Source organism: Polyodon spathula, chromosome 6 (genome assembly GCF_017654505.1).
Source record: "Polyodon spathula isolate WHYD16114869_AA chromosome 6, ASM1765450v1, whole genome shotgun sequence".
NCBI classification, from domain to species: domain Eukaryota; kingdom Metazoa; phylum Chordata; class Actinopteri; order Acipenseriformes; family Polyodontidae; genus Polyodon; species Polyodon spathula.
This window is the reverse complement of record NC_054539.1, coordinates 14,844,501-14,868,564: the sequence shown is the minus strand read 5'-3', so window position 1 is coordinate 14,868,564 and position 24,064 is coordinate 14,844,501. Positions and strand designations below refer to the sequence as shown.

General features: G+C 46.5%; 1 protein-coding gene across 1 annotated transcript in view; it reads left to right on the top strand.

Annotated features, from left to right (window-relative positions):
- The window catches only part of lmna (lamin A), a 29,871-nt gene extending 5,807 nt beyond the window's left edge, over positions 1 to 24,064 (top strand). The window contains exons 2-12 of the mRNA XM_041252195.1: positions 14,523 to 14,679; positions 15,052 to 15,177; positions 15,648 to 15,818; positions 17,195 to 17,320; positions 17,695 to 17,915; positions 18,483 to 18,738; positions 20,467 to 20,574; positions 21,374 to 21,493; positions 22,417 to 22,503; positions 23,437 to 23,682; positions 23,973 to 24,064. Coding sequence (XP_041108129.1) covers positions 14,523 to 14,679; positions 15,052 to 15,177; positions 15,648 to 15,818; positions 17,195 to 17,320; positions 17,695 to 17,915; positions 18,483 to 18,738; positions 20,467 to 20,574; positions 21,374 to 21,493; positions 22,417 to 22,503; positions 23,437 to 23,682; positions 23,973 to 24,008 — 1,654 coding nt within the window. The 3' untranslated portion in view covers positions 24,009 to 24,064. The remainder of the gene's footprint in view (positions 1 to 14,522; positions 14,680 to 15,051; positions 15,178 to 15,647; positions 15,819 to 17,194; positions 17,321 to 17,694; positions 17,916 to 18,482; positions 18,739 to 20,466; positions 20,575 to 21,373; positions 21,494 to 22,416; positions 22,504 to 23,436; positions 23,683 to 23,972) is intronic.

Below are 24,064 nucleotides of genomic sequence, written 5' to 3'. Positions count from 1 at the left end.
GAATGTACAATAATCACAGACTCACTTGTGTTGGTTTGAGTGAACGACCTTGTGAGTGCCAACTACAGAGCCTCTGAAGAAACGAAGAAACAAGCTGGAAGCCGGACAGATTTAACACTCTAAGAAACCGGTTGATATACGGAAGCATTTTCCGGCCCTCCGTTTAAATGACAGCTGTCTTCCATCCAAGACTCTGTTTGTTTAGGCGGTTCTGTGACATTTTGTTCTGTTTCTGTTTGATCTTGTTGCTTTCCAGTGTATGTGATCTTTCTCCTATGAGTCCCTGAATTCTATTAGAAACTTCTGCTAAAGAAACTCAGTGTCCTCACAATTGGAGCAGCGCTTTTCAAGATATCTAACAGACCAAGAGCCTGGCTTTTAAAAAGAAGCAGCCTGGCTTTGCAAAATGAGCTGGTGCTGCCCTGCTATCAACAAGAAGAGATGGCTGTACGAGCACGGAGCCCCACAAGTGTACTGTCTCTTTAAGGCTGTCAAACAGTATCTTTAAGCAATACAGTTCAAAGTACTCTCTCTGACTCATTTGGCAGGACCTCCCTGCCCAGACCTCTGTGGAAACTTTCCTCCTCGGGGGGGGGGGGGGGGGGGGGGGGGGGGGGTCACGGGGGGGGGGGGGGGGGGGGGAGGTGTCACGTGGCAGCCCTGCCCTGGCTTGTGATGGTGAAAATACACTGAAGACATGAGGCTTCTGTACAGCTGCTGTGTACAGTATCTGAATTGCACCAGTCTGATCCCATGCACTGTGTCATATATCTCCTGACACTTTGTCACACCCTGAATTAGAGATGCAAATTAGGTTGATTAAGCGTTGTGACATCCCTCCGGCACAGAGATGTGGGAGCAGCACAATTGCAAGCAGTCTACAAGCAGTGGGAAAAGATCTGTTGAAAAGAGGCATGGTAGAACCATGCTTGCATATAAATCTGGTACTGTAAAAAGTGACTGATTCGTTCCAGCAAGCCTAATTATGAATTAGGTGTGTTTGATTATATTGATGTGGTATGTTTTGCTGCTGTAGCGCTGTTTTGCAAACAGTGATGTTTTCAGCGTTACATATTCGAGGGCACAATTGGCAGAGCGCCACCTGAGTAGAGAGGGCTTAGATAGGCAAGGGAATCCACTCTCCTCTCATTCAGCTATTAAAAGTAGGTTGCTGGTTCCTGGTTCCAGCTAAACATATGGCTAATCTTGTTTAAACAGGAAGCTAATGTCTGATGATATCCTGTTAGGAATGTCTGGCTACTGTTTGTGATGCAGATCTGTGTTTGATATGCAAACTGCTGTAGGAATAAGAGCTGATAGTTTGAGCTGAGAATGGAGTGTTTAGGCTAGTGCTTATTAAGGTGCTGAATGACACAGTGAATAGAGAGGTGTCTGGCTGTTTGTGCTCACAGTGAATAGAGAGGCGTCTGGCTGTGTGTGCTCACAGTGGATAGAGAGGTGTCTGGCTGTGTGTGCTCACAGTGGATAGAGAGGTGTCTGGCTGTGTGTGCTCACAGTGGATAGAGAGGCGTCTGGCTGTGTGTGCTCACAGTGGATAGAGAGGCGTCTGGCTGTGTGTGCTCACAGTGGATAGAGAGGTGTGTGGCTGTATGTGTGCACAGTGGATAGAGAGATATCAGGCTGTATGTGTGCACGGTGGCTAGAGAGCTATCAGGCTGTATGTGTGCACAGTGGCTAGGGAGTTGTGTGGCTGTATGTGTGCACAGTGGACAGAAAAGTTGTGGTGATCTTCTGTTAACGTTACTGATAGCTCTGTCTGTATTAGCAGGTAATTTAAGCTACCGGCCTGCTGTTGTTCTTGCAGTTTCCTAGAGGTAATCCATTCGTTTGATTGATTGTCCATTTAATAGAAAGGAGGAGAGAGAGTTGTAATGTAGAGACTTGTCACCGGAAACATGCATGTGCTTGAGCATCGCTCAAGAAGACAAGCTGTTACTGCTATGAGCAGATAGCATTCCTGAAGACTGGCTTGTGGATTATCTCCCATTCTCTTTGTTGTAAAACTGACCACAACATGAATTAACAAAACACACTGGTTATCAAGAACGGTTTCATGAAAACCAATTTATATTCCTAAAAACTCCAAACATTCCTTATATGACTTGTGAACTGAGGGAAGTCATCCTGCAGCAAACTCCCAATCCCCAGATGAGCCTTATGCAATGCTATAGTTAGACCCCAGTGCCACCTGGAATACTGATGCAGTTCTGGTCACCTCGCTACAAAAAAAACATCATTGCACCGGAGAAGGGAGAGAGAAGGACAGCGAGGCTGATCCCAGGACTGAATGACAGGAGCTGCAAGAACAGGATCAAATAAATCTCTACAGACGAGAATAAAGAAAGGGACTTGATTGAAGTCTTTCAAATCAGAAATGGACTAGAGTGTTAACCAGAGACATGACTTCAGATTTAGCACAGAGAAGAATAGGAGGGCATAATGGAAGCGGAGTAAAAGAGAGCTTGGAACAGAAGGCAGGAAGCGCTGGTTTACACACAGAGTTATAAATGCATGGAATAGCCGACCAGGTGAAGTAGCGGGATCTAAAACACTTGACAACATTTAACAAAAAAAAAAGACTAGATTCTGAGCGTTTAAATGAGTTCCCCCCAGTAAGGGAGAATGATGCTAACAAGGGATGAGCCTTGATGGGCTTTTCGATTCTCAAACCTTTTCTTTTGTTCTAACATTTGCTTATTCAAATCTTTTGCATATATTTAAAGAGAAGACCCACGTCCGTCCGCCAAGCTGTTTAGTGTGTACGGGGTCTGAGTGAGGGGAAAGCAGGGAGTGAAATCCCCACCCCTAGTCTTGCTGTATTGCTTCCACATTGTCAGCCCTGTAGATTCCTGATTGGAGGCCCTGTATTAATTGTTGTTTTGCATGCAGCAGGGAAACTTTCACAAAAGCATCTCTTGTGTTTGCAATGAGTGCCATAACCACTGTGGTTGAAATTACAGTTTGTAGTGAGAACCAGATATGCAAAGCCTTTTAAATGAAAGGCAGATGCTCTGTTCTGTTGATGTTTTTTTCAGTACACAAAAAACAAATTTCTGCGTTCAGTATAGCCTCACACGAGCCCTGCACCCTGTCCTGGGTTTCAGAACTATCTGCAGTTAAATATATAATTTAAAGGATCAGGAGTTTGATGCTAAGTACAGTGCTCCTCCTGTTAGTAGCCCTACAGATGCATAGTGCTGTGCTGAGAAGTGCAGTCATATTTACAGGGCTCTGCTTTGAATAATATTCCTAAACAGTGAAACCCAGGCCAGGGTGATTGGCTGGTTTAAGCCCTGTAAGTAACCAGACTGTGTTTCAGGAGGGCTCTGATTTTTGCTCTTGTAGTCGTGCCATGCTTTGTTTATCCAGGTGAGCCACCTTCCCTTTGAGAAGTGAGGAGAATGGTGCACTTCAGTTTCAGCCGCACGTCTGGGAGTGTGCGTTGCTGTATATCTGAATACTTTGTGGAATTGTTAAGAATATTTCTGTTTTAAAGTGATTCCAGCTAATATAGTAACTCTATATGCTTTTTACACTGTGACCATGCTTTCAGATAGTCTCGCACTTCCTGGGTCACCTGGGCAGTGACATTGTCCCTCCCCTTCAGGGCGTTATTTCTTGTCAGTAACCAACCAGGTGCTTCCCCAAGTGAGTGGCAGGCTTTCAGCCAGTAATGTGACCCAGAAGACGCTGCTAGGCTGCGATGGCCTAGGAAGAGCTGCAGATGTTTTAAAATGCAAAGAAACAGTACAATGTGTGTGATTTATTTCTCACGTCACTTATGCATTAGTTTCCTTTGCATCTCTTTGATGCATCTGTTACATTAACAAATGCATGGTCATGTTTACCACTGAATACATTCCAAGCATTGTTTGAATATTTGAATACCTGTTCTTTCTAGTCAAATTAAATCTGCTGAATAATGTTACGTTAACATATTGAATTACATGTGACATTTGGAAATCTAACATGAAATACTGGACTACTATTATGGCTTCTGGTAGACTTTTGCGACATCATTTTGTAGTTTCTTTGATTACATGATGTTAAATAAAATATCTAAATTATGTTCATTTAGTTTTTTTAAATCTTTTTATTATCTCAGTCCTAAAATAAGATGATTGAAAACTTGTGTCCACAGCTGTAGAAAGATGCAGCATGCATGGTGTTTGAACGCTGGGTGCTCAGATTCAGCTGATCCAGTCTCACTGTTACAGACCAGCCAGAGGAAGGGTTTTCCTCGAAATGATTTCAGTTCTAATTGTACTGCAGGCTGAAAGCTGACAGCCGTCAGTACAAGTGAGAGAGTGTCTCTCCAGCTCACGGTGTGCAGAGCTTATGACTAACAAGGGTCTTCCATTAATAAATCTGCACAGTTGAGCAAGCAGCACCCTGAAGCAAGCAGCACACTGAAGCAACCAGCACACTGAAGCAACCAGCACACTGAAGCACACTGAAGCACACTGAAGCAAGCAGCACACTGATGCACACTGAAGCACACTGAAGCAACCAGCACACTGAAGCAAGCAGCACACTGATGCACACTGAAGCACACTGAAGCAACCAGCACACTGAAGCAAGCAGCACACTGAAGCACACTGAAGCAACCAGCACACTGAAGCAAGCAGCACACTGACGCACAGTGAAGCACACTGAAGCAACCAGCACACTGAAGCAAGCAGCACACTGACGCACAGTGAAGCACCCTGAAGCAACCAGCACACTGAAGCAACCAGCACACTGAAGCAAGCAGCACACTGATGCACAGTGAAGCAACCAGCACACTGAAGCAAGCAGCACACTGATGCACAGTGACCAGCACACTGAAGCAACCAGCACACTGAAGCACACTGATGCACACTGAAGCACACTGAAGCACACTGAAAGTTGTTTAGAGAAGCAATTTTGCTCATGTTTTGTTCAGATGGTAGTTTGAAGATTGTGTTGAAGGTGGTCCAGGCACCTTGGTAGAGACGCAGTATTGGAGTAACCACTCCGAATGACTGCAAACATCCTGAAAAGGCAAGGGGGCTACGCTTGAACATGAGCTCTGAAGCTTCTACTCATTAGTAAAGCCAGCTGAATGTGTTCTGGAAAGATTTCAATTCTGAGTGAGACGTGGCAGTGGTTAGCTTGCCTGTGTAGAGTGGAGTTTCTTTGGTTAGGAGGAAAACGCATTGCTGAAAGTCCCGTGATTACTATGCACTTTTTCCATTTTCATTCAAGCAGTTTGTCGTTGCTTAGTAACCAGGATTAACTGTTTACAATATTTACTACCAACAGAATGTCCTCTTTGGTTTACAGTGACATGGCTCAATTCCATCATGTGCTTTTTTTATTTGTAAAAACCACAATTTACTTTGTAGCTCATTTCTCTAGTGCATCGCTTAAAAACTGCTTGACTGCATCTTTACACTGATGAAGACACCAGCTGAAAAAGAATACCCCGTCTGTTTATTCAAATGGGTGTTTTTAATGGATTGTCCAGTAGGTGGGGTTGGTGTACATACTGCCAGTTAGTTCTAGTTGTATGTGTTTTGATCAGGTTATTAGAATACAGTTTGAATGCAGTGGTGACTGTCTAACCAGGGAGACCAGGATATTTCAAATGGTCCAGATGGGTTGAAATGGGTAACAATTAATGCCATGCAGGGTTAAACCCACACCTGCCCTCCTGCACCCAGTCCTGGGGTTCAGACCTCCCCTTGTTCAGGTGTAATATTGAACTGACCTGGTTCCAGGAGTTTGAACAATCTGATCACATTTTTCATCACAGAATGAGCAGGCGTGTCAGTGACATCCATCCCCCATTGCCACGGTGTAAACTCAAAATCAGAGCCGTCGGTGTGAAGCGGATGAGCATGACGTGTACCAGCAGCGTGTACAGGGGCGTGTACAATTAGAAATGGTAATGAAGTTTAATGAGAATGAAATAAGTCGTGTTTAGGACCTAAATGTCTTGGGTAAGCAAATGAGCTGTTAGCATCACGTGAAGCAGAGCGGTTGATTTACAGCATGTGGAACACTTTTTTGTGTTCTCAAGATACAGGTAACAGTGTAAGTGTGACACACCAGACATGTGGGAACCCCTGTGGGGGTGTGAGTAGCCTGGCCAGGGGGTTGACGTCAGACTAGGAAGTAGACAGACAGGACTGGCGAGTGAAATGCACTGTCGCGCCACTTTATTGAAAATAACAAGTTTAAACAGAAAACAAAACACTGAACAAGCAAAACGGCACGATGGCCAAACAGACCGACACCAACCGACCGACCGACCGACCGGGGACGAACCCAAACAAGTATCGTGCAGGTCCTCCCAATTGTTATTCTAATTATTTTTCTCCTTCTCTCTCTCTCTCTCTCCCGTTCTCCACTGCGAACACCCAACCCTGTGTGTTGAAGCTCTTTTATGCAGCTGTACCGAGACTCGATTGCTGATCAATCATTTCATTGAATCTCAGCACAGTCAGTTGTGCACTCCCTGTGCTCGCATACATATACCCACTGTAATCTGCATGTTAAGTGATTATGAAATCCCTGTGCCTAAACACAAGCGTACATTTGACATCACCTGTGCTACATAACCCACACTGTGCACCACTACAATAATACATACAACAGACAACATAAAACGCAAAATACACACAGGGGCGGGGCATCCCGCCACAGGGAGATGAGACGTCACCCCCGAGTCTGCAGGGTTACTATTAGGAGTTATTCATGCAGCAATAGGGGAGGGGCAATTGATTAAACATTAAACTCCTGGCTCCCAATGATAGTCTTGTGAGTGGTTCTGAGACCAGAGACTGGGTGCAGGGCTAGTGTGAGCTGTATCCCAGTGTAAGCGGCAGCTCTTTCTGAAGTGTTTAGAGGCTCTTTATGTACGAGGGGATCCCCTGACAAATTCGTGTCCCTCCCTGCCGCTCTTATTGGCTGGCACAGTTTATTATTGTCGGAAAGGGACGGCGCAGTTCAGAAAATGGCACCAGTGTTTTCTCTTCCTGTTCGTGTGGGCACAAGACGGCCTTTTGAAAGCCTCCCAACATATTTTTCGAATTACTCATTTGAAGTCTTTAACCTTTGTTTATATAAAATGTCCGTGACTCATTCGTTCCTCTCTTAATCTCCCCCTCATTATGTTTAGCTTTCAGGATTCCGTTTGCTAACTTCTATAATTATATTAATAAAAAAAAAAAAAAAAAGAAAAGGAAACCATATTTTACCATAATGTTTAATGCTCAGGATTGGGCTGCGGCCTACTGACTCAGCCCTGTTGCCATGGCAGCCAAAGGCAAAACAACAAACTCTTAGCTGTGGTTTCCATATCTGTCTCCCAGACGCAAGCAAATGCTCTGAGTCACTGAGGCTGGGAAGCTTGCAGTGGCCTTTCCTGAATATACATTTGCACACACGTGCTGGTATGCCTAAACACTTTCTATTGCAGTTGTTTATAACAATGTCTACACATGGATTAAGCTCTGGGTATTTAAACCTAGGATTCAATACATCTGTTTAAAAATGTTTTTTTTTTGTAGATCTGAGTTTAACAGTATCCTGTTTCAGCCTCCCCCCTCCCTTCATATTAAAACGACCCCGCCCTGTCGTTGAAGTCATTGCAGTATGCAGTGTAATGAGACACATTCTTGTGTGGCTCTGGGGCTGTTGTAGTATGGTGTAGTTAATCACGTGACTCTTACACATGGTGTGTCTGTTTTCAGTAAAGCTAGCAGACTTGGGATTGAGGCATAATTAATAAATACAAACTATGTACCATAATTTAGATCTTTTAACGTGTAATCGAAGAAACTACAAAATGATTTCGCAGAAGTCTCTCCACAAGCCATAACAGTAGTGCAGTATTTCAAAATGTCACTTTTTTCAATGTTACGTTTCAAGTATATGGAAAACTACAAAGCAGTATGTAATTCGGTATGTTAACATAACATTGTTCAGCAGGTGTAATTTGACTTTATGAAACAAAAGTGTTCATTCTGTAGGGCGATGCAAAACTTTTGCTACATCACACCTCACAATGCTACATCACACCTCACAATGCATCACACCTCATGCATCTCACAATCTCACATCACATCTCACAATGCTTCATCACATCTCACAATGCTACATCACACCTCACAATGCTTCATCACATCTCACAATGCTACATCACACCTCACAATGCTACATCACACCTCACAATGCTACATCACACCTCACAATGCTTCTCACATCTCACAATGCATCACAATGCTCACATCACATCTCACAATGCTACATCACATCTCACAATGCTACATCACACCTCACTTCATCACATCTCACAATGCATCTCACAATGCTACATCACATCTCACAATGCTACATCACACCTCACAATGCTACATCACATCTCACAATGCTACATCACATCTCACAATGCATCTCACAATGCTACATCACATCTCACAATGCTACATCACATCTCACAATGCATCTCACAATGCTACATCACATCTCACAATGCTACATCACATCTCACAATGCTACATCACACCTCACAATGCTACATCACATCTCAATGCATCTCACAATGCTCACATGCTACACATCTCACAATGCTACATCACATCTCACAATGCTACATCACATCTCACAATGCATCACATCTCAATGCATCTCACAATGCTACATCACACCTCACAATGCTCACAATGCTACATCACATCTCACAATGCTACATCACATCTCACAATGCTACATCACATCTCACAATGCTACATCACATCTCACAATGCTACATCACATCTCACAATGCTACATCACATCTCACAATGCTACATCACACCTCACAATGCTTCATCACATCTCACAATGCATCTCACAATGCTCATCACATCTCACAATGCTCACAATGCACATCACATCTCACAATGCTACATCACATCTCACAATGCTACATCACATCTCACAATGCTACATCACATCTCACAATGCTACATCACATCTCACAATGCTACATCACATCTCACAATGCTACATCACATCTCACAATGCTACATCACATCTCACAATGCTACATCACATCTCACAATGCATCTCACAATGCTACATCACATCTCACAATGCTACATCACACTCACAATGCTACATCACATCTCACAATGCTACATCACATCTCACAATGCTACATCACATCTCACAATGCTACATCACATCTCACAATGCATCTCACAATGCTACATCACACCTCACAATGCTACATCACATCTCACAATGCTACATCACATCTCACAATGCTACATCACATCTCACAATGCTACATCACATCTCACAATGCTACATCTCACAATGCTACATCACATCTCACAATGCTCACATCACATCTCACAATGCTACATCACACCTCACAATGCTACATCACACCTCACAATGCTACATCACATCTCACAATGCTACATCACACCTCACAATGCTACATCACATCTCTCACAATGCTACATCACATCTCACAATGCATCTCACAATGCTACATCACACCTCACAATGCTACATCACATCTCACAATGCTACATCACATCTCACTCACATCACATCTCACAATGCTACATCACATCTCACAATGCTACATCACACCTCACAATGCTACATCACATCTCTTAATGCATCTCACAATGCTACATCACATCTCAATGCTACATCACATCTCACAATGCTACATCACATCTCACAATGCTACATGCATCTCACAATGCTACATCACATCTCACAATGCTACATCACATCTCACAATGCTACATCACATCTCACAATGCTACATCACATCTCACAATGCTACATCACATCTCACATGCATCTCACAATGCTACATCACATCTCACAATGCTAATCACATCTCACAATGCTACATCACACCTCACAATGCTACATCACATCTCACAATGCTACATCACACCTCACAATGCTTCATCTCACAATGCTACAGCACACCTCACGATGCTAAACATCACAGTGACATTTTTAAAGAACCCTTGCTGACAGAGAGGAGTCTATTACAGCACAAAGCCTACCTTGGGATGGGCCTGTTCTAGCTCTATTCCACCCTATTGGTGTTTTGAATGAAAAACACTTTCTGTTTATTCATAATACGTCTGAGGTGTCTGCACACATGGGTGATACAGGAGCCTGTTGTAAAAGTCACATCACTGCATTGTAGAAGACGATTGGAAAGGCATTCCTTGAGCAGAATCGAATACCTGTGTGAGTACGAAGCTAGTTCCTTGTTTTGACAGTAGAGTTGCCCTGAAGAAGTTGTGTATTTGTAACGAACAGTGCTGTGGACGATGTTCTTAGATCTTCTCTTTGGCCTGCGAGTCACAGCAGGCATGGTAACAATTCCTAGCTCCTTCAGCCCTCCATCTCTCTCTTTCAAAACATTCCCCAAACTGCGGCTTGAAGAATTCTTCACATTTTTCACTGCATGTCTTGAGGGGGCAGCGTCTTGAACATGATCACAGACAACTGTCTCGCTAATTCTTACAGCAACCCCTGCAGGGCAAAGAAATCGAACAATACAAGTGACGTCCACCAGGAAGCATTCACTATGGGAGTTGTTTCACCTTGAATTTGCAGAACTGTATGTTTGCAGAGCTTGTCTATTGCCACATTCTTATATTTTCCAATCCTGTCTGGGGCCCGCTGCTAATTTTAAGGTCGTTTTTTCTTCCATCCATTGTAGAATGTGCGTCCTATCTTTTAAAGCTTCAGTCATCACAATGTAACTAAAATTGCACAAGTGGATCGCCAAAGGATTGAATACACATTGCAAAATAAGGGAATGTCAGTAGACAAGTTTGTGCAAATATACCCCTGTTCAGGTGAGACATAAAACAAACAGGGTCCCATTGTAAGTGACTCTGCAACAGCAGTTGGTGCATAGTTCACCCCCCAGCCTCTGAGTCGCTTTGGATACAAGCATCTGCAAAATGACAATAATAATAATAATAATAATAATAATAATAATAATAATAATAATAATATTTGCATTAAAGGTAAAGTCCCATAGTACTTCAGTGTTGGCCTTCACTTGCAGGGTTAAGTGTCTGTTCTTGCAGTAACCCTGTCAGCTGCACCCCACACAGGAGACTGGCTTTTTAATAAGGGGCTTCCCAGTTCCTGTTAATCCCTTCCTGTCAGCACAGGAGCGGAACAGATATACAGCGAGATCCCAGCCTGCAGCACTCAACAGCCTTCGTCTGTAAAGTGGCTTCTGTGTCTTTGTGTTCGATACGAGGTGAAATATTGAACTACAAATGCAAATAAGAGGGCAGACTTGTTGGTTTAAGCTTGCTTGGTATTTTAGATGTTATTCAGTGCCAGCAGGCTGGTGTTCATGTGCGGCCTCCCAAGCTAAAAAGCACAAAGAGGATTTTAAACAGTGCTTGGAAATGGAATTGGAGGTAAAGCACCATCCGTTTCATAGGAGCAGCCCCATATAGCCCCGACCTGCCCTGCATGGGGAGCCTATGGAAAGTCTTTGATGTGGGAGTAGATTGCTGCACTAGCTGCTTTAGCATTAATTCCTTGTGTTACTAAAACTGCAACTATCCTGCACACAGCTGTGTGCATCGCCTAGAATTTCAGGACTGAAACACAACAGTATTTCATGTGACATTTTTTCAATTTGTCAGTTTTTCATTAAGTAGATGGAAAACTACAAGCAGTGTGTAATTCAGTGTGTTAACACAACATCATTCAGCAGGTTTCACTGGACTTTATCAAGCAAAAGGAGTTCATTCAATAGGGTGATGCAACACCTTTGCCCATAGCATGAAGACTAGATTAGATGGAGAGATTGCTGTCTCTCCGTGTATAGGATCTGTACAACACAGGCAGACCTGGGCAGATACCTTCCAGACATGTGGAGCCGTTGGATCTGCTTTGGTTTTACAAGCACCGTAACCTTCCACAGCGTCTTCAGCTTGTAATTCTGCAGGATTAGCAATACGCTGCTGCCATACTGTTCCTGCAGTGACCAGCTATAGCTGGCAATTGGGTGCCCAGCAGGTTCACTGCTTTGCATTCAGCTGAGGTTTTAGTACAGCAAGTAATTTAAGCAATTATACTTTCACAAACAGAATTGACAGTCTTTGCGTGAATAGGTATCGTACTGGCTATTCCGCACATCTCCAGTGTAGAACGTGTGTATTGCTTTAGATTATGTTCCCAACTTTCCTGGGTTAGTTCAGTTTTGGAAACCCTGCCCTTCACGTCACTGTAGTTTGGGGAGGCTGGTGGGATCAGTGCAATTCACAGATATTTTTACTACTTGCCCTTATGTCGCCTGCAGTCAGTTGTGGATTCCGAGTTGTTTGGCTTCTGAAATATATTTGTTTGGGAAGCTGAAAAAAGCGAAATGGGGAGCGAGTGAATATAGACTGAGCATCAAAAGAAACATTTATATTTGTGTAAAATTCACTAGATGTGATCGAAAAATGACAAACTCTGTTTCAGAGCAGGTGCAGTGACTTTCTATTGTGCTGATTAACAATTGACGAAGATGCTGTGGAATGATCTGTCCATCTCGGGCAGGTGTTGTGACTCTTGGTCTCCCGGTTGGTGGCCTGTCATTGACAGAGTGTGTCTGGTTATACCGTCTCGCCAGGTTTGAAATTGCTGGCTGTGAGCGCCCAAGACGGCGAGCCACAGCACCCTGCCCCAGTCCAGACTCCAACATGCCGATTGCACAAAGGCGCTGCTGTCTTGACAGATGTAGCATATTGGTGTTTTTCTGTGATTTTTCTTTACTGCTTTTATTCAAGCTTGCAGTTCTATAGCTGAAATCGCTCCATATCCAGTGTCCAATCAACTGTATCACTAGTTAGATGATCTAGTGCATCTGCTTCAGTCACAGTCACTCAGGCATGTCATGGTCAAGGATGAATGATCAAGTGATTAAAAAGAAACCAAAAATATTTCATCAATGTCCACCATTTGTATACCTTATTTTTTTTTTTTTTAAGAGAATAAGTGTGTTATAATAGAGTTTCTTTTGATGCTCGGTATATATTTGCAGTATGAGAGTTTGTGGAGAGCCAAGACTTAGTTTATGTGGATTCACTGTTTCAATGTGCAGAAATGATGGGGAGGTAAAACTGAGAAGAGGATTGTGCAGGGTTAGCATTGAGAGTGTTTACATGTTTTTGGATTAAAAAAAAGGAGATTTTAAGTAATTTCAGTTGGTCCCCAGTTGTGGGTTGAAAGCATCGAACGCCATCTGTGTAAAACTAGGACCGTTCTTTAGAAGAGAAGGATTTCTGTTTTATTGGATAAACGGGAGGTCTGGAATCTATCAGCCTAGCCAGCCTGTGTTTATTAGCATCAGTGAGTTGGTAAGAGAGGGGAAAACATCAGGCTTCATTTAGAAAAGCAGAGCCGGAAAAATTGAAGGTTTTGCACACGTCAGAACTGTGCTGGAGGCTTTCTGTCTCTCTCCAGTGTCCATATTAAAGTTATTAATGTTTTGGTTCCCTTTCTCTCACACACACACACATACACACACACAGATGCTCAATCTCAGCTTGAACTGCAGTAAAATAAGTCTTTTTGATCACATGCAGCCTGGGTGCTTTAGGCTGTAAAATCTGTTTTAGATTAAACGTTTAAACCTTTTAAACTTTCATTTTACATTTTCAGAAAAGTTAATGTAGTAAATAGTCTTTTAGTTAGCTTTGATTTCCACAGACAGTCTTTAGTGTCTACAGGAGAATCTCGGAGCTACGCACTCCTTGGGAATGGAGGCTGTTCGTAAGTCTGAAATACCCGGAACTGAAAATGAGTTTTCAGTGGTTTTAATAAATGTGTGCACCTGCTCTCTAAGGACTCTATCTGGTGAATAATACAAGGATACAGCACAGTGATGCAACACACATAGTGTAGGGTTCTAAAGACTTTAAAACGGCACTATCAGTGGAAAAAAGATGCATTTAAAGTTATTGAAATCATAACTGTAACAAAAACAAACACCCAGGAGCAGCTGTGTTGTACGGGAGGCATGGCTGAGTGATTGCACACTTCCAGATAAGTGGGTCAGTTTGGAACTCTGAGGCGCTACTGTAGTCCTTTTTATTTAGTTACAATTATAATAAAAAGTAACACAAGCAACCACACGCATTAACATGTTGACTTCATGTGTTCTAAGTAACCCGGCAGTCATCGCAGGTACAAATGCACAAACATGCTATAGAACTAGCTTCTTGCAGACAAATGGGGTCACCAAAAATGATTACAAGAGTATTGATGGAATGACAGATAAATCTATGACTGAACTGGAATGGGTCAGTGATTTGGTATAATTATAATTACGCAGGTGTCTCAAGGGTCAGCTACAAGTCCAGTTAACTCTGAATTGCACAATTACTATTGTGGTTGACCCCAGATCTGATCCTGTAGTCCTAACCCAGTCCTCTGTCTCTTCTCTTCCTCCTCCTCCTCCTCCTCTCTCTCTCTCTCTCTCTCTCGCACAGGAACACCAAGAAGGAGGCTGACCTGGCCGGGGCGCTGGCTCGGCTCAAGGACCTGGAGTCCCTGTTGAACTCCAAGGAAGCCACTCTGGCCACAGCACTGGGGGAGAAGCGCACGCTGGAGGCGGAGCTCCGGGAACTGAAGGCTCAGCTGGCCAAGGTCACTACACTGGGATTAGTTTGTGTTTATAGCCCCATCTGGTGGTGGTTGTCAACACCATAGTTAGTCTTTTGCAAGCAGACGCACAATATGGCTTTTTGGCTAATGCCTAATCAAATGTAATGGCATTGATGAAAGTTTCAGCGCAGAGGAAGAACACAACACTGTTTAAAAGCTGGTATGGGATTTAAAGTTACAAAGACATAGTCACTGCAGAGTTTCATTAAAATACCACTATTGACCATGCTTTGTGTTTGCTGTGTTGTGTGGTTTGTGTGTTGACAGTGCATTGTGTGTTGACTGTGTTGTGTGGTTTGTGTGTTGACAGTGCATTGTGTGTTGACTGTGTTGTGTGTTGACTGTTTCTGCCAGCTGGAGGGAGGTCTGAGCGATGCGAAGAAGCAGCTGCAGGATGAGATGCTGAGGAGAGTGGACGCAGAGAACCGCCTGCAGACCTTGAAAGAGGAGCTGGACTTCCAGAGAAACATCTACAATGAGGTCAGTGCATCCAGCCAGCCAGCCAAGGGGGTAGAGCTGAGGAACTGGAAGGGGCGGAAGCAGCGTGGTGTCTGGTTAGAGCTGAGGGAGGCAGTGTGGTCTCATGGTTAGAGCTGAGAGAGGCAGTGTGGTCTCGTGGTTAGAGCTGAGGGAGGAAGTGTGGTCTCATGGTTGGAGCTGAGGGAGGCAGTGTGGTCTCGTGGTTAGAGCTGAGAGAGGCAGTGTGGTGTCTGGTTAGAGCTGAGGGAGGCAGTGTGGTCTCGTGGTTAGAGCTGAGGGAGGCAGTGTGGTCTCGTGGTTAGAGCTGAGGGAGGCAGTGTGGTCTCGTGGTTAGAGCTGAGGGAGGCAGTGTGGTGTCTGGTTAGAGCTGAGGGAGGCAGTGTGGTCTCGTGGTTATATCTGAGGGACAGGGAGGGTGACAGGTAGTCTGTGTCTCTGATCCTGGCTGTCTCTGTGTTCCTTCCTCTCAGGAGCTGCGGGAGACGAAGCACCGGCATGAGTCCCGGCTGGTTGAGATTGATAGCGGGCGGCAGCTGGAGCTGGAGAGCAAGCTGGCCGACGCACTGACTGACCTGCGAGCTCAACATGAGGAGCAGCTGAAACTGTACAAGGAGGAGGTGGAGAAGACATACAGTGCCAAGGTACCAGCCACCCACAAACTCATCCATACAGCCATCCAGCCATCCAACCAACCACAAACCCATCCACCTACCCACCCACCCATACAGCCATCCAGCCATCCATCCACCCACCCATACAGCTATCCATCCATCCAACCAACCACAAACCCAGCCATCCAGCCATCCAGCCATCCATTCACCCACCCATACAGCTATCCATCCATCCAACCAACCACAAATCCAGCCATCCAGCCATCCAGCCATCCAGCCATCCATTCACCCACCCATACAGCCATCCATCCAAGCCCCCACCCATACAGCCATTCACCCATACAGCCATCCATCCATGCACCCACCCATACAGCTACCCACCCACCCATCCATAAGCCATTCACCCATCCAGCCACCCAGCCATTCATCCACCCGCCCATACAGCCATAAAACCATACAGCTATCCATCCATCCATCCATCCAACCACAAACCCATACCCGCCCACCTGTACAGCCTCCCACCCAAACACCCACCCAGCCATGCAGCCATCCATCCACCCACCTACCCACCTGTACAACCTCCCACCCAAACACCCACCCACCCATGCAGCCATGCAGCCATCCATCCACCCACCTACCCACCTGTACAACCTCCCACCCAAACACCCACACAGCCATGCAGCCATCCATCCACCCACCTACCCACCTGTACAACCTCCCACCCAAACACCCACCCACCCATACAGCCATGCAGCCATCCATCCACCCACCTACCCACCTGTACAACCTCCCACCCAAACACCCACCCAGCCATGCAGCCATCCATCCACCCACCTACCCACCTGTACAACCTCCCACCCAAACACCCACCCACCCATACAGCCATGCAGCCATCCATCCACCCACCTGTCTGTGTAAAACCATACCTGTTAAACAGCTGTTTTAACGAGCAATGGTTCTGTTTAACACAAAATCAAAAACTTTCAACATAAAGCCAAGAGCCGTCTTTAGGGTTATAGCACATCTCTGGCAGTCCTTCCATTTAGCATCCTGTCAGCACACGTCTAGAACCCTTGTTCTGTTTTTCCCTATGTGCCTATGAAGCTGTCTTCATGTAGCATTTTCCACTTTCTCTTACTGAGTTGTGTTGATAGTGCTGCTTACCTTAAGCTAAATGTGTAACACGCTGTCCACACTGCACAAGAATATGCCACGATGTTATACAGCTAGGGTGGGTCAGAGACAAGCAATATGAAAGTGTCCTTTTAAAAGGAATATTAAAAAATGGGTTTATTTAGAGGAAATGAGTATCGCATCATTTGTTTACCTTTCTCAATGAAGCCGTGCCTCATCTTTCCTTCTCTCTCCTCTCTCCCCTCCCGTTCTCCCTCTCTCTCCCCCTGCAGCTGCAGAATGCTCGTCAGTCCGCGGACAGGAACAGTCAGCTGGTGGGCTCGGCTCACGAGGAGATGCAGCAGACCCGTGTGAGGATGGAGTCCATGTCCGCTCAGCTCGGCCAGATCCAGAAGCAGGTGAGCACTTCCACACAACTGAGCCAGCAGCACGCCTGCCTGGGCTCTTTATCAGCACCACTGCCTTGACCTGGCCTAGACTCCACAAGGTGCTGGAAGGTGTTCGAGGGACCCGTTCAGCCATTGAGATTTCAGTCTGTGCAGAGAGGTAGGCAGAGGGTCGCGGTGGCGACTGTTAAGGTTGTAGGCAAAATTCCCATCCAGGCATGGAAAGAAGACTCCCATTGTACTTCAGTTTGAACCATACCTAGTTCAGTAAGTCACACCTGAGCTTGTAACCTACACACTGTGGCTAATCAAGCTCAGTAAAGCTGCTTATTCCCATGCCTGCAGTCTTGGAAGGACTGTGCCACTGCCTCTCTCTGTCCCTGCAGCTGGCTGCTAGCGAGGCGAGGGTGCGGGAGCTGGAGGAGGCGCTGGCGCGGGAGAAGGACACAACGCGCAGGCAGCTGGCCGATAAGGAGCGGGAGATGGCAGAGATGAGACAGCGCATGCAGCAGCAGCTTGATGAGTACCAGGAGCTGCTGGATGTCAAGCTGGCCCTGGACATGGAGATCAGCGCCTATCGCAAGATGCTGGAGGGAGAGGAGGAGAGGTGAGGGCACAGCCTGCATTGCAGCAATCACCCCCCCATCACACACACACCCTGCACTGCAACAATCACCCCCACCAAACACACACACCCTGCATTGCAGCAATCACCCCCATCACACACACACACCCCCTGCACTGCAGCAGTCACCCAGCTACATGTAATGAATCTGCATCACAGAACGCAATAGAAATAAGGGTTGGATACGAACTGCAAACCATACAGTTCAGAGCTCTGTAACCAAGTGGCAAAATAAGTGTTAAATAAGTAATTGATGCATCCCAGGATGAATCCCAGGACTATGTATGTTTCTTCTGTTTGTATTTTTTTATTGACCAAGACGGCAATAACATTTGTGGTTTAACATTTTTGTAAAATACCTACAGTATGGTTCACAAACCAAAAAAATACTAACTCATCTCCTGTCTTTCTCCCCTTGTTTATTTTACCCTCTCCTCTCAATCGCTCTTTCCTCCCTCCTCACCCTGTCTCCTCTTCCCCTTCTCTGCTCTCCCCACCCCTCGCTCTCGCACTCTCTCCACTCTTTCTCTTCTCCTCTCCCCTCCCCAGGCTGCGTCTCTCCCCGAGCCCCCCTCCTCGTGGGTCTGTGTCCCACAGCGCTCGCATGGTGCACTCCAGCGCTCAGAGCTCCTCCGGCTACAAGAAGAGGAAGCTGAACGACACGGACAGTGAGGCCTCCAGCACTGTAGGAGGCGGTGCAGCCCGTCTGCGCATCTCCCAGAAGGCCAAAGCCAGCGGGCGGGTCACTGTGGATGAGGTTGACATGGAGGGCAAGTTTGTGCGCCTGTCCAACAAATCAGACGAGGTACAGACTCCCAGGCATTGCAAAGCACCGACTCCCAGAGTCCCGGCACACACTGCAGCATTGCACAGCACAGACTCCCAGAGTCCCGGCACAAACTGCAGCATCGCACAGCACAGACTCCCAGAGTCCCGGCACACACTGCAGCATTGCACAGCACAGACTCCCAGAGTCCCGGCACACACTGCAGCATTGCACAGCACAGACTCCCAGAGTCCCGGCACACACTGCAGCATTGCACAGCACAGACTCCCAGAGTCCCGGCACAAACTGCAGCATTGCACAGCACAGACTCCCAGAGTCCCGGCACAAACTGCAGCATTGCACAGCACAGACTCCCAGAGTCCCGGCACACACTGCAGCATCGCACAGCACAGACTCCCAGAGTCCCGGCACACACTGCAGCATTGCACAGCACAGACTCCCAGAGTCCCGGCACACACTGCAGCATTGCACAGCACAGACTCCCAGAGTCCCGGCACACACTGCAGCATTGCACAGCACAGACTCCCAGAGTCCCGGCACACACTGCAGCATTGCACAGCACAGACTCCCAGAGTCCCGGCACACACTGCAGCATTGCACAGCACAGACTCCCAGGCATTGCACATAAACTGTTGAGATATCAGATTCTGAGGATGACAAGAGGTGTCCTCTCTGTCTGTACATCTGTCTGTCACACTTGCATTGTTACATATGTCTTAAGAATGCAAGAGGTTCCAGGTTCCAATATACTTTACATGATACTAACAGCTCATTAAATACCGCTTTTCTGATTTTCACTGAATTGTGAAAGGTACTGCACGCCATTATAAATATCTGAAATTGGAGAAGGAATCTATGAAAAAGACCTAGGAGTTTTTGTTGACTCAGAAATGTCTTCATCTAGGCAATGTGGGGAAGCTATAAAAAAGGCTAACAAGATACTCGGATACATTGTGAAAAGTGTTGAATTTAAATCAAGGGAAGTAATGTTAAAACTGTACAATGCACTAGTAAGACCTCATCTTGAATATTGTGTGCAGTTCTGGTCACCTCGCTATAAAAAAGATATTGCTGCTCTAGAAAGAGTGCAAAGAAGAGCGACCAGAATTATTCCGGGCTTAAAAGGCATGTCATATGCAGACAGGCTAAAAGAATTGAATCTGTTCAGTCTTGAACAAAGAAGACTACGTGGCGACCTAATTCAAGCATTCAAAATTCTAAAAGGTATTGACAGTGTCGACGCAAGGGACTTTTTCAGCCTGAAAAAAGAAACAAGGACCAGGGGTCACAAATGGAGTTTAGAAAAAGGGACATTCAGAACAGAAAATAGGAGGCACTTTTTTACACAGAGAATTGTGAGGGTCTGGAATCAACTCCCCAGTAATGTTGTTGAAGCTGACACCCTGGGATCCTTCAAGAAGCTGCTTGATGAGATTTTGGGATCAATAAGCTACTAACAACCAAACGAGCAAGATGGGCCGAATGGCCTCCTCTCGTTTGTAAACTTTCTTATGTTCTTATGTTCTTAATTACTTTGTGCAATTCCCTACTGCACGCTATCCTGTACATGCTGTTCATACACATCATGCTCACCCACTTCACACTGGCAGCTCGAACCCTGGATTCCCAGCGATGGGAGGTGGGTGTGACTGACACTAGCTGATGATTGTAAAGCAGCACCAAGTCTCTCTTGAGATTTGATTTTCCGGATTGCATTGACCGCTCCTCTCCTCTCTCCTCTCTCAGGACCAGCTGCTGGGTAACTGGCAGGTGAAGCGCCAGGTTGGCACCAAGACCTCCATCGCTTACAAGTTCCCTCCGAAATTCACCCTGAAGGCTGGGAAGAGCGTCACGGTGAGTCCTCTCTGAGGGAAAGGAGAGGACGTGATTGAGCAGGACTGTAGTGTGGAGGAGAGGGCTCAGTCTGGACAGAGTGATGCTCTTCACCTCCACAGATTCTTCACACTCTAGTTTAGCAGTTGGCTCAAGCTGGCCGAGAGGGGGTTGCTTGATCACTTGTCAGTGTCTTGCATTGAGAGAGTCTCTTGCACTGCTTACCAGACCTGGGTTCAGTTTCTAATTCCAATCACAGCAGAATCCTTTACTGAATTCCAATTCCAGTGCTACTCTGTTCAATTACAATTGGTTACTGCAGTAATTGCAGTTATAATTACAATGACCCTAAAAAGTACCATGAACAGCTCCACACATTAACGTGTTCACTGTGCTTATTCTACCAAGCTGTAATCAGATACAAATGCACAAACACACTATAGAAAGTTTATTCGGACAAATGGGGGCACTAAAAGAGGATGAAAATGCGAGAACGATCACTGTGTAAAACACAGCATGGAACTGTGATTGATTAGAAGTGTGTAATTATCACAATTAGGCAGGCGTGCCCGGGTTCAACTATAATTACCATTACAATCACATTGGAATTGCAGTTTGAATGGATCCCAAGTTTGCTGCAGGCCCCTCCGGTCTAGGTTTGGGATCACCGTGAAGGTTTCAGAGAGCAGCAGCTCAGCTCCGCTCAGCTCGGCTGTTTATACTATTCAAATCCCTTGAAATCTGCCTGTTCTTCAGAGCGGCTCATTACTGTGCAGGTGTCAGGGTTCACAATGCACTGGAACGTTGTTCTGTTCTTCAGATTTGGGCCTCTGGTGCCGGTGCCACCCACAACCCCCCCTCGGACCTGGTGTGGAAGAGTCAGAGCTCGTGGGGCAGTGGAGACAGCATGCAGACCTCTCTGATCAGCGCCAATGGAGAGGTGGGTGCCACACACACATGGGCAGATAGCTGGAGCCCTGAAAGCAGCTTCTCAACTCAAAACAGATTGGAGCGAACAGCCCGATTCCAGAACTTGACCTGCTGCGCAGCTCCATTCCTTACATAGGTCTGTCTTGAAATAAACACAGCTTAAAGGAAACGTGCTATCTGGTGCTACGCTAGGCTCAGGAAATCTTGTTTGCAAGCCATGCTTTCAGTTAGTTGCATGTTCTGGTCATTCCTTGACTGGCTTCTTTCCTGTCAGTAATCAGTCAGCTGCTTCCCTTAGTGACTGACGTGCTGAAGATACTGCTGATGTGCAATGACCTTGGAAGTGCTTGTGGAACAGAGTTCCTGAGAGTAAGGCAGTGTAGTGCAGTACCAGCTGTTAAAAGCATGCAGGCTTTTGATACAACGTGTGTTTCCTTCAAAGCTGCACATTTACACCTTTGTGGGGAATGGAAGTGCAGGACAGGCAAGATTCAAAGAATGATGTTGTAATCTACAAACACAGACCAGTCAAAAAATAGCAAAGCACAGTATCTGAGGAATTTAAAAGAAGCACTCGGCATGATTCAGACATAATACAAAGATAAGGGAAATCTAAGAAAATGTAGCCTGAAGCTACAATAAACCCTGTTGTCCCAACAAACTGGTCGCAGAGGGTGTTGAGATCATCAGATTCTCTGGATAATGTGAGATTATCTGTATGACTTTCCCTATCAAGAAACCTCTGAGAAATACCTAATACAAGCCCTTTACCTGTGAATATATAAGGTACAGCAGTGAAGTACCTGAGATTGAGGGCTCGGTAGCACATGTACAAGGCAGGAGAGCTCAGCACTCCACTGGGCAGCACAGCAAGGTGCTGCTGGTGAGCAGGTGTAACTGTGTGTGTGTGTGTGTGTGTGTGTGTGTCTGCAGGAGATGGCGATGCGGACCGTGGTGCGGGTTCTCTTCGAGGAGGAGGACGATGAAGACATGGTGCGCAGGGATGTGCATCACCACCAGGTGCTGTCCACACTGCACAGCAACACAGAACTAGAGCAGGCTTAGCAGAGCACAAACACTTTGAGAGTAAATGGATAACACATTGAGATACTGTACGGCTGCACTATTTACTAACTGGATATAGTAGAAAACTTGGAGTATAGTAAAATACTATGTCATCTTAGAGCAATTGTAGCTACCAATATAGCTCCATACATTTTCTCTGCCTCTCTCTTTCTCACCCCCCTCTCCCTGGCTATTTTCTGACTGGGGGGGGGGGGGAGAGGGGGGGATAGAGACCCCTCTCCCTCCATTCTCCCCCCCCGACAAAGAGACTCCCTGGGGGGGGGGGAGGGGGGCCGATAAGACAGACTGGGGGGGAGAGAGTCTCTCACCCCCCCTCTCAGACTGGGGAGAGAGAGAGAGAGGGTGGAGGGACCGGCTAAGACAGACCTGGGGGACCCCCCCCCCTGGACTCCTCTGGGACCCCCGACTCCAGACTGACCCCCTCTCTGGGGGGACCTCTCCCTGGCTCTTCTGACTGGGGGGAGAGAGAGCCCGGCTGTTCTGTCTGGACCCCCAAGACTCCCTGGGTTCTCTGACCCCCCCTCTCTCTGGTGGAGAGGGACCCCCTCTCCCCTGGGGGGGAGTCTGACCCCCCTCTCCTCTGGGGGGGGGGGAGAGGGCCCGACAAGACAGACTTGGGGGGAGGGGACCTGGCTATTCTGGGGGAGGGACCCCCCCAGGCTGGCTGTTCTCTGACCTCCCTCTCTCTCTCAGGGAGAGGGACCGAAAGACCCCCCTGGGGGGGGGCCTGGGGGAGAGTCTCACCCCCTCTCCCTGGCTTTTCTGTCTGACCCCCTCTCTCTCTCTCTCACCACCTCTCCCTGGCTGTTCTGTCTTACCCCCCCCCCTCCCTGGCTGTTCTCTCTGACCCCCTCCTCTCTCTTTCAGGCTGCTCACAGCACCAGTGCGTCAGGGGAGCAGTGTGATGCTGAGTATAACCTGCGCAGTCGGACAGTGCTCTGCGGCTCCTGTGGTCAGCCCTCGGACAAGAGCAGCAGCGCAGGTGGCTCGGCCGTGTCGGGGAGCTCCGGCGTGACGGTCACTCGCACCTTCCGCAGCGGCGGGGGGGGTGGCCTGGCCGAGGGGCTGGTCAGCAGAGCCTTCGTGCTAGGGAGCAACCAGCCGCGTGGACAGGTCAGTACAGAGAGACGCTCTATAGTGTTCATTTTCATGCCTGTTTAATATGTGTTCTCCATTATTTTCCATGTGATGTCACACTTCACATTTTTGCATGTACCTTGAGAATCGCTTATCAAACTGTGATTAAACACTGAATTGCCGTTTCTTACTCTCTTCTGTACTATACTGTGCGCACTGTTGATACACATTATGAGCGCATGTTGATTTTAAAGCCAGGATTGTATGTAGGCGACATGCTAGAGATGAGAATTCAAAATCCACAGCCGTGTGTTTCCTGTTTGCAGGCTGGCCTGACCCCTGAGAACTGCTCCATCATGTAAAGATCAGAGCCGCCTGGACCCACGAAAACACAGCAAGAGACGACCACCGAAAACAC